The sequence below is a fragment of the Vicia villosa genome, linkage group LG5 (assembly GCF_029867415.1).
Source record: "Vicia villosa cultivar HV-30 ecotype Madison, WI linkage group LG5, Vvil1.0, whole genome shotgun sequence".
NCBI lineage: Eukaryota > Viridiplantae > Streptophyta > Magnoliopsida > Fabales > Fabaceae > Vicia > Vicia villosa.
In genome coordinates, this window is record NC_081184.1 from 126,520,766 (window position 1) to 126,531,555 (window position 10,790).

Genomic DNA, 10,790 nt, shown 5'->3' on the forward strand with positions numbered 1-10,790 from the left:
TTTAATTATTCAACTATAGTCATTATTTTAAAAAAAAAAACAAATATATTTATATAAATAAAAGCATCTCTAAGAAACAAATGAACAAAATAACTAAAATAATCTAACAGAACTACAAAATAATAGGAAAAGGTTCTAGTTAGGTACAAGGAATACCTTACTAGGTCAAAACAACCGAAAATAACAACAGTCACACAAATAACAAAAAGTTACACCCATTCTTTCAGGATTTCACGCTATGTTCCAATTTTCTAGACCCATAGATTCCATTCGGTTGCAAACATCAGTCTTCTTCTTCAAATCAGCTAATAGACTGTCAGAACCATACATATGAATGTTTTTTAAAATTGGGGCATTTTCTAATATAAACTTCAGCAATTGAATTTCAGCTTCATCTCCATCAAAATTAGAAAAGGAAAATAAATTGAGACAAGTTTTGAAACAATAAGGCACTGAATTCAATATCCACTCTCCACCTTCCATGCAAACGATTGGATCAAATCCCTGCATAAAAACCAATAACCAAGTCAATGAACAAAAATAATACTTCTTATAACCTACCTTAAAAAAAAGGCAAATGCAAGCATTGAAACAAGATATATAAACATACATTAGGAATCTCAAGTGCTTCAAGTTTTGGAGTCTTTTTCAGAAATTCCATTAGAAATGCATTTGTATAACCAATAACACATCCAAAACTCACATCAAGACGTTTCAAATCGTTAAATGCAGGAAGGAGATAGAAATTATCTTCTGCAAACAAAAGACACTATAAAAAAATCCAAAAAAAGAAACAGCGTTAGATGATAAAGAAGAAAATACACAATAAATATACGAAACACATAGTTAAAGGAAACAATGATAAATCACATTATCTTTTATATATATAATAACTTCGAATTCGTGAAGAAGATACACACCTCAAGAGTATCATTTGATAGCCGGAGAAACTTGATCTGATGAAGTCCACTCAATAGTTTAGTTTCGTTAGCAGCAATATATGGTTGGTTTAATGGAAAATAAGTCGCGAGATCGATATATGCATTAACTATAGAGGCTAGGTTAACAAGGGAAACTTCAACTGTTAAAAATCCTGAGCATGTCAAAGATAAAAGATTCACTGCGTCAATCATAATTTTAGAATCGAATTGCTCATCATCACTTGGATAATTGAAGTCCATGTTTAATATCCTTAATTTTGGCATTGCAATATTGACATGCTTTATGTTATTCCAACCACAATCACACAGGATTAGTTCTTGAAGAACAATGCATCCAGAGAGAAGTATTTGAAGAGAATCATCATTTGGAAATATAATGGATGAAATACTTAACGTCGTCAAATTCGAAAAACAAATACAACTCGGAATATATAGAACACACTCAAGTTGTAAGTGTAAACTATTCAATGACGCACAAGTTGAGAAACTATGTGGTAATTTAAACGGATTATAGTTTAAATTTAGAGAGATGTCTAGGTTTTCAACTTTGTGCATATTTGCATCCGATAGAAAACGTTGAAACTTGGTTGGATCAATTGTATTTCCGCTACCATGCATTGCAATGTTGAGACTTATTGAAGGACTATTAGATCTCTGAAGTAATCTAGTGACTAGATCAAAGAGATGATTTGTAGGATTGCGAATTTGGCTGGAGATTGACGGATTAATTGTAAAATTAAATGCAAATAAATCCATCCACAAGAACTTCCACCTTTTGGATAATATGGATGTTCCGACGGCATCTTTAGTAGGCATTAACAAAAGAATATGGTGAAGAATGTCATCAGGTAAATTTCCAATGAAATCTTTCCTACTGGAGATATCATCTGTTTGGAGTTTATGTAAATTCATTGAAAAGAATGGAGTTGTATCAATCAGCACTCCGCTTTGCACATCCAAGTGAGAACTGGGTGTCTGAGTCACTGGTTTAATTATTAATCATGTTGTTCGACCAATGACTCAATAATTTGATGAGTGAATAAGTTATGTAGTACGATTTTTAAAATATTGACTGAGTTGTTACTTCCCCAACTATATCTCTTGTTTTAATTAAAAATAAAAATAGATAATTTGTTTTTATCCTAGAAATTAGATATGTTTTCTCTCTTCTTATAAATTAGAATGATTTGGATTAGAAAAATAATATTATTAATTTAAAAAATAAGATTTTTTTATATCAAAAATAGAAAAGGATCTTAGCCTTTTTATACGGCTTATATATGATTTTATTAGGGTGGGATTAGAAGAATACAACGGATTAAGTTTTGTTTAAAAAATGTCATGCATCCTAGATTTAAGTAATTTTCAAAAGACGGACTAAATATTGAATACGACTTCAATTAAATTAACTCGAATAATATAAAGAGAATTTCTTTACTCAGCTTCCTATTTTCTTGGTCACCTCTGGTGAAAAATCCAAAATACCCTTACTTTAGAAATGCATTTCCGAAACGTTTTTTTTTTCTTCAAAATTTGTCTTATTTCGGAAATGCACTTCCGAAAACACGAAAAAAATGTGTTTTCGGAGATGCATTTCCGAAAATATTCCTTTTTTGGTTTTCGGAGATGCATTTTCCGAAAACACTCCTTTTTGGGAGAGGGGTGTTTTCGGAAATGCATATCCGAAATATTTTAAGATCAAATTGGTCTTGGAATGTTTCGGATATAGACTTCCGAAAGAATTCAATAATTATTAAAAAATTAAAATCAAGGTGAATCCATACAATTAATAAGTATAAAATCAAGTTGAATCAATAAAATAAAGGTGAATCAATAAAATCAAGGTGAATCAAAATTTCCTAAACAATTTTAAAGTTAAAAATTATTTTACTAACTTATATAAATCAAAAACATTTTAATTTCATAAGTAAATTTTCAATTATATAGAATTAAATATAAAATTTATTCATTAAATAAAATTAAGATAAAATCTTTTTTAATTTTTTTAAACTAAATAAAAAATTATAATTCATTTTTAATTATGAATCAGAATAGAAATATATAAATATATAATAATAATTATTAATTTTGTAAGTGAAATATATAAATATATAATATATAAATATATAATAATTATTATAATAATATATAAATATATAATAATTATTATAAATTAAAACACTCATTTTTTTAATTTTTATAATTATTATATAAATATATAAATATATTTAGAATTAATATAGTAATAATTATTATATAAATATATAAATATATAATAATTTTTATAAATATATAATAATTATTATAATTATTATATAAATATATAAATATATAAATTAAAACACTCATTTTTTTAATTTGTTTTGTAAATATATAATAATTATAAATATATAACTAAAAATTCATAACTCATAAATTATATCAAAATATATAATAATTATTATTCATTATTCATAAATTATATCAAATTTATGATACGGCAATTAATTAATCTCCTAAAATTAATTTTTGGGAATTTTTTAGATTTTTTTTTGTTTTTTCGGAGATGCATCTCCGAATTAATCAAATTTTCGGAAATGCACTTCCGAAGTCTGGAAAAATTTAGAAAAAAGTATTTCGGAAATGCATTTCTGAAGCAGGGAGTAAAGTGGAGTTTTCGCTGGGGATGACTCCATAGGAAAGTGAGTAAAGAAAAAACCTAATATAAATCCTATCCACATTTTTTTAATAAAAAAATGTTAAAAAAGAAAGGGAGACTAGGTAAAAAAAAAGCTTCCATCAAAAGTAAATAAATTTAAAGTTAGGCAACCCTATTGATATTTGGCAATTTGATTTTTTGTTTTCATTTAAAAACATATATACATATAATTTTATTTACAAATAAATAGATTATTTGTTTTTATAACAGTAAATAGATAAACAGCTGTAAATTAGTATACGCATACGTCTATGCATTATTTGGATAACAAAAATAAACTATTAGTTTTAAAAAAGTATGATTTCTTTTATTAAAAATAGAAAAGGATTTTATCCTTTTATACGGTCTATATGTGATTTTATTCATCCAAATAAGTCTGGGACCTAACTCTCCAAAAGAAAATCAGCACTTTTTAGGAAATATGGTTTGAATTAGAAGGAAAAAATTGATTAAATCATTTTTTTTAAAATTTTTTTAATAGGCAATGGAATTAAAAAGGAGCATAAGAGGTGCTTCGCCCGAATACAGACCAACAACTAAAACCCGCTAATCAAAACAAGAAAGCGGTAAAGTGTGCCAAACTTGAAAATTACTATTACAATTATTTTTTAGTTTAAGACTAGAAAAAAGCCAAATCCAAGATCTATCCACTATATCCGACCAACACTCGTGAAAGCTGAACTTCGCTTTGTTAAAGATTATATTGTTATGTCTCGTCCATAAACTCCAACACGTTGCAAGCTAAATAGCCTCCAAAATCTTTCTTTTAGCGAAGTTCTTCACCTTCTCGATAAAAAACGGTAAATTGGTGAATTCCTCCAAAGAAAGAATATCAAGCACACAAGTCCACTCAAACACCTTCATCCATATACGTTTCAGCACCCGACACCCACCCAATAAATGACTTAAATTTTCCTCTTCCGTCAAACAAAAAGCGCAACTTAAATTGTTTAAGTTTAAAACTCCCATCTTGCCCAAGTGATCCTTTGTACTAGTCTATCATGAATTATCCTCCATCCAAAGAAAAGGATTTTTGAAGGGGCAATAATATTCCAAATGCACGAAGAAGTTTGATAATAATACCCTGTATACCATTGTCAGGCAGTTTTTCAAAGAACCGAGAGTAACAAGATCGTACCGTAAAAGATTCCTCCTTGGCCAGTCTCCATTTGAAATCATCTGTAGCATTTGCAACTGGTTTCGAATGATCAATAAAGGCCATCAGCTGCTTCCAGGACAGGACTGCAGCGCTGCCACTTCTGGTTGGCCGAAGAATGCAGTCTTCCTGCCACTGCCAGCCGGCTGGTGTTAACAGGCCAGAGTCTGCCACAGAAATACCATCTTCCTTTGCAATCACATAAAAATTGAGGGTTCATGATTTAGGGTTTAAGATTTAGGGTTTAAGGTTTAGGGTTTAGGGTTTAGAATGATCAATAAAGGCCATCAGTTGCTTCCAGGACAGGACTGCAGCGCTGCCACTTCTGGTTGGCCGAAGAATGCAATCTTCCTGCCATTGCCAGCCGGCTGGTGTTAACAGGCCCGAGTCTGCCACATAAATACCATCTTCCTTTGCAACCACATAAAAATTCGGGAAGAGAATCATCAACGGCTTGGAATCCGCCCAACAGCCATACCAAAATGGTATGTCTCTACCATCTCTAAGATTGCACATAATAGCACCTGAAAAAATTTGGTAAAAAAGCAACTCGTAATTGTCAAAAATAATAAGATCCCTTCACCAAATTAAGTCCTTTTTACCAAGCACTGAAACATCTCCTATCAACACCTTCCTCTTAATATTACCATATCTAGATTCAAGAACACTCCTCCAAACAACCTCTTCTTCTTTCAAAATCCTCCATTTCAATTTACTTAATAAACCTAAATTCATAACCTCCACACTCTTAACACCTAGACCTCCTTTTTCGCGGGATTTGCACATTACATCCCACCGTACCCAATTAATGGGTTTCTTATTATCACTTGCTCCAAAGAAAATTCCTTTGAATAGACTTAATCTCTTTAAGGACCCGAGTAGGTGCCTTGTAAAAAGAAAGCGTATAAATTGGAATATAACTTATGACGGAATTTATCAAGCAAACCTGACCGACTATATTTAAATGAATACCCTTCCACTTTGCCAACCTCTTTTTCAAAATCAAGATTAAATTCTGCCACATAGAAATCTTCCTCGGACTCTCACCAACCATCACCCCTAGGAAATTGAAAGGTAGATTATCAACCTTACAAGAAAGGAAAGTAGAATCCGCCTCTAGATACCACTCATCAACATTAATTCCGTATAAATTGCTCTTACGGAAATTGATCCGCATTCCCGACATTAACTCAAATCCACGAAGAATTGCTTTCATGCTCCATAAGTTTGATATATCACCCCTCCTATTATTATTGTGTCATCCGCAAATTGAAGCATACTAATTTCCTCCTCCCCATTGATTTTAAAAGCTCGGAATTCCCCTATCGCAATTTCTCTTCTCATTAATGCCGTTAACACCTCCGTCACCAAGACAAATAAAAAAGGATAAAGTAGATCCCCTTGACGAAGACCCTTCTCGACTTTGAATTCGTTAGTTGTGCTACCACTAACCAAGACGGACATTCACTTGTAAATATTGTACCTTCCATCCATTTTATCCACTTTTTACCGAAACCCATTTTTTGCATAACATAAACCAAGAAACTCCAACTTACTTGATCATATGCTTTCTCGAAATCCACCTTTAGCACCACACAACCCTTTTTTTTCTCTATTTGCTAAATCCAACACCTCATTCAAAACTAGAACCCCGTCACCTATGCTTCTTCCTGGAACGAAAGTCATTTGATTATTTGAGATCAACTTTCCTATCACTTTTCTCAACCTCCTAGCCAAAAGCTTTGATAAAATCTTATACAAACTTCCCACCAAGCAAATAGGTCTATACTCCACTAAGGATTGAGGATTCTTTGTTTTTGGGATTAAAGCTAAAAAAGAAGAAGTGCATCCCTTTGTGAGTTTAGCTTTAAAAGAAAGTCCTCCACAAAATTAAAGACATCATGTTTAAGAATATCCCAACAACCTTGAAAAAATTCAAGAGTGTAATCATCCGGCCCGGGGCTCTTATTACCATCACAATCCCAAAATGCCTCATTTATCTCCTCTAAAGTGGGTCTCCTTTCCAACCACTCTCTATCATTATCATTCAAACTTCGAAGACTCAAACCTTCCGACACCGGCCTCGAACAATCTTCGTCTTTAAATAAATTTTCAAAGTAATTTTTAATCTCCTCTTTCACCTCCATGACTCCTTCTACTCTACCCGCAACTCCGTCTAGCATCGAAATAGAATTCTTCGAATACTGCTTCTTTAGAGAATTGTGAAAAAAGGGTATTCTTGTCTCCTTCCTTTAACCACAATTGTCTAGACTTAAGTCTTAGCATACCCTCTTTCAAATTTAACGACTTTCACACCTCGGTAGTAACTTCCCTTCTCTTTTCAACTAAACCTTCAACGCTGCCTCCAAAGTTTTCCACCAAGAAATCATCCATATCATTGATAATTCCTACTTCATTTTCCACCTTTAAATCTATCCACCCAAATACCTCCTTGTTCCACTCTTTAAGACGATTCTTTAACATCTTCAATTTCTCAAATAGCACAAAGTCTCCCCTACCATGAATACTCATCTTCTTCCATTCCTCTTCAACAAAGGCTTTGAAGTTTACATTTTTGAACCAAGCGTTGTTGAAACGAAAAGGCTTTGGGCCCCAATCTAGAATTCCGCAATTAAGACTAATGGGCGCATGGTCCGATATGTCTCTCTTACCGATCCTTTGATCCACCACACCCCATATATCAATCAAGTTTCTAGTGACCAAGAACCTATCCAATCTACTCATATCCTTACCATTGTCCTTGAACCACAAGTATTTACCTCCCACACAAGGAACGTCTATAACCCCATACGACCCAAGAATTCCTTGAAATCCTCCATGCCACTCCTAAAATCAAACCGACCTACTCCAAGTCTTTCCACACTACTTTTGACTTCATTAAAATCTCCCCCAAACAACAGTAATGCCAAGATATCCCCTACCAATAAAACTACTAATCACCTCCATAATACTTTTCTTCCAAATGATAACCATCCCTCCCGACGCCCCTACCGAGTGATTAGCCGACCAATCTAAATCTATACCACGCCAAAAAGAAGAAACAATGTTATCATCCAACCTTTGTAATTTAGTTTCTTACCAAAAAACACACATCCACCTTGTTTGAGTTTAAAAGAAAACTTATCCTTCTTCATTTAGAAACAAAACTTCCTCCTCTTATGTTAAACGACAATAAATTCATGTTAGGCTGTTGTTGATCCCCTTCTTAGACACCACCTATTTCTTATCTCTGTTCTCCAACAATTCCAACTTTTAAAAGCCTATATGATCATCTCCTCCACAATCCACTCCTAAATTAGCAATTGAATTCCACATATTTTTCCCCACCCCAGATTTAGAAGAATTCACCAACCTATCATTGCATCTCATAACTTCGGAATAAGTATGGGATAGACAAGGAATAAACGTACCGTTTGAGATATCATCCACTTCCTCTTCGATAGAAGCATCTGGGTTTGAGTTCCGCTTCACTCTTCTGGAATTTCTAGGGACTAGGCACGCGGAATATGAAGCTTCTGAATCCACCTTCGTTCCCAGACCCTGCACCTGTCTAGTTTTCTTACGCTTCTGAAAATTCCCTTTTGCATTTTTCAATTTGTTTTTGCGGACCATGTTACTGCAGGCCTTATCAAAAGTAAATGGGCTATCCTGCTCCTCCAAAATTCTAACCGGACCATTTGAGGAATTAGTCCACCTTTCTTTAGATATGGTCCCCACCACAAAACTATTTGCTGAATTCGAATTGTCAAAGCTGTCTCAATTTTTTGGAGGCCCTGTATAAGTTAATCATGGTTCAACCATGAAAAAAATAATTAGAGGCAATATTTAACTCTATTTTAATAGTGACAAAGATTTATGATGCCCTATTTAAAAATAATTCAACGGTAAAATATTTGAAGTCATATGCGATAGTCTGCCTTGCACATCTTCAAAGACGACTCTGATTTTCAATTCTCCTTAATGCTTTCTTTGGAGAGAATATAAGGCCGACCCTGGACCCGAGAAAGCAGGCCCATAACTCAAGGTTTCAAAATAAAAGGGCCCAATTTTAATTAAATTATAATACTGAGATAATGTAATATATAAATATTAGCGAAACAGTTAAACGTATAACTTTTTATAGCTAAGCAGATAAGTCTTAGTTTTAGAAACTTCATGCCTTCTATTCAATACTCGGTTCTTTCAATTTTCATTTTTTTACAGTCCATTAATAAACATGGAGGTGGAGATAAAGTGCCACCTAATTACATAGGTTGCCACAAACAATTAACATTCTCAAATTTTAATTATAAAATAATTTTTATAAAATCAATTTAAATTTTAAATCAAATTTTATTTTTAATTTATTTATTATAACCATTACAATTTAAGTATAAATTTTAGAGATTATTTTATGTTATAATTAAATATTTAAAAGTTTATGATACAATTAACTCATTTACATTTTTGTTAGAGAAACAACCAAAACTTCATATTTTTTATCTTGTCTTTGATATTTTTTTATTTATTTTAGAGGTGAGTAAGAAGTAAGTTATTTGTTAGAGGCCTATTTTTTAGTTTGTCCCGGGCCTCTGAAAAGTCAGGACCGACCCTAAATATAGTGACAAGTTATGACTCATCAATGACATGATCATCATCAAACATGTTGAGTTCATCATAAACTGAGTTGAATTATTTATCCTTTTTTATTCGCTTCAGAATTGTATTTCTTGTCTTACTTAATGGAAAATCGAGATTCTCAGCTTGACCCTATGCTTTTATGTAATTCGATGATGTTTCCTTGAAGTTCTGGTGTTTTTTTATTGGTTTTTCTATATGAATTCTAATTTGGTCCTATTTAGGTGGTGATTGTTGTGGGAGTTTTAGCGGAGATCTCTTATTTCTCTATTTGTATGTTGTTTTGGTTGTGGCAGTTTGTAGTGGTTTTTCCTGTTTTCTTTTAGTTCAAACTAGTTTGTTTGTTTTGTATTGCTTCTTTCTTGGGCCATTGTATCCTTGTATACTTTTGACTTTGGCCATTTAAGTAATATATTATTTTACCCTTAAAAAACATGAACATCGTGAAAAAATAGAATCACTTAATAAAAGGAATAACAATAACAATATGAATCAAATCACATATAGAATGCTACAAAGAAATGGCAACATTATTTTTAATTCAGTTTAGTGCGGAGAGTAATAATTGGGTGTGGAAACATTTCAAAGATTATCTCTTTTCAGTGTTGTTCACTTATTAGTCTAATAAGACATTTCTCTCCTAGTTAGGGGTCAGTAAGCTAGGGAAATCCTTCATATTCCATTAATTTTGGATAGTTGTGTTGCCTCTAAAATAGTAGTTTTTTTTTGGAAGCTTTTGCTGGAAAAGTTCTCCTCTAGAGAGAATTTATTCAAGCGAAAGATCATTGTTGACCCGAAGAGTCTCTCTTGTCTCTTGTGTGGGGATTCCATTGAATTTACCTCTAACCTATTTGTTACATGTAATCTAACTTCTAGTGTCTTATATTGGATTTTTAAGTGGTTAGGCGGTGCAGTAGACTTTTCCACTATTACAAAACGCGCATACGACAGCGTCAAAGTCACCACAGTTCATCAATACACTGTGGTGACATATTTAAACTAAGGCGCTAACATTTTTTTTAATTAAAGAATCTTAACATGTAATAACGGTGGATCATTTAATCGTGATGATAAAATGAAACGTTAATGGGTTCGAACCTCAACGCCCTCAAATATTGTTTTTAAATAAATAATAAAAGGGATATTGCTACGATCGATAATTTTAACCGTTGTGAAATAGTATACCCATATAAAAGCGAATTAACTCTCACTTTTTTTATAGTAGCGTCGTATCCTTCACAGGTAAACTCCAGCACCCATTTTTTCTCTTCTTCGTCATTTGTCGTGATTCTTGTTCTTCATACATAAGGTATTATTCTTCTTCCATCTTCTTGTTAAATAGTTCCTGGTTATCTCT

At 32.3% G+C, this 10,790-nt stretch overlaps 2 protein-coding genes across 2 annotated transcripts; both read right to left on the reverse strand.

The window, feature by feature from the left end:
- Positions 1-231: 231 nt before the first annotated feature.
- LOC131605374 (F-box/LRR-repeat protein At4g14103-like) lies at positions 232-1,853 on the reverse strand. Its single transcript, XM_058877738.1, has 3 exons — positions 921-1,853; positions 611-769; positions 232-504 (listed from the first exon to the last, which is right to left on the reverse strand). The coding sequence occupies exons 1-3, from the start codon at positions 1,851-1,853 to the stop codon at positions 232-234; spliced, it is 1,365 nt and encodes a 454-aa protein (XP_058733721.1).
- Positions 1,854-3,756: 1,903 nt separating this feature from the next.
- LOC131602400 (uncharacterized) lies at positions 3,757-8,445 on the reverse strand. Its single transcript, XM_058874504.1, has 2 exons — positions 8,227-8,445; positions 3,757-5,319 (listed from the first exon to the last, which is right to left on the reverse strand). Exons 1-2 carry the CDS (start codon positions 8,426-8,428, stop codon positions 5,054-5,056), a joined length of 468 nt encoding a protein of 155 aa, XP_058730487.1. The 5' UTR covers positions 8,429-8,445; the 3' UTR covers positions 3,757-5,053.
- Positions 8,446-10,790: the final 2,345 nt, after the last annotated feature.

Coding starts and splice junctions, on each gene's coding strand:
- LOC131605374 (XM_058877738.1), bottom strand. CDS start 1,853: ATGAATTTACATAAACTCCAAACAGATGATATCTCCAGTAGGAAAGAT. Junction 770..920: donor TATCAAATGATACTCTTGAG/GTGTGTATCTTC, acceptor ATTTTTTTATAG/TGTCTTTTGTTTGCAGAAGA. Junction 505..610: donor AAGCACTTGAGATTCCTAAT/GTATGTTTATAT, acceptor GTTTTTATGCAG/GGATTTGATCCAATCGTTTG.
- LOC131602400 (XM_058874504.1), bottom strand. CDS start 8,428: ATGGTCCGCAAAAACAAATTGAAAAATGCAAAAGGGAATTTTCAGAAG. Junction 5,320..8,226: donor AGTGGATGATATCTCAAACG/GTACGTTTATTC, acceptor AAATTTTTTCAG/GTGCTATTATGTGCAATCTT.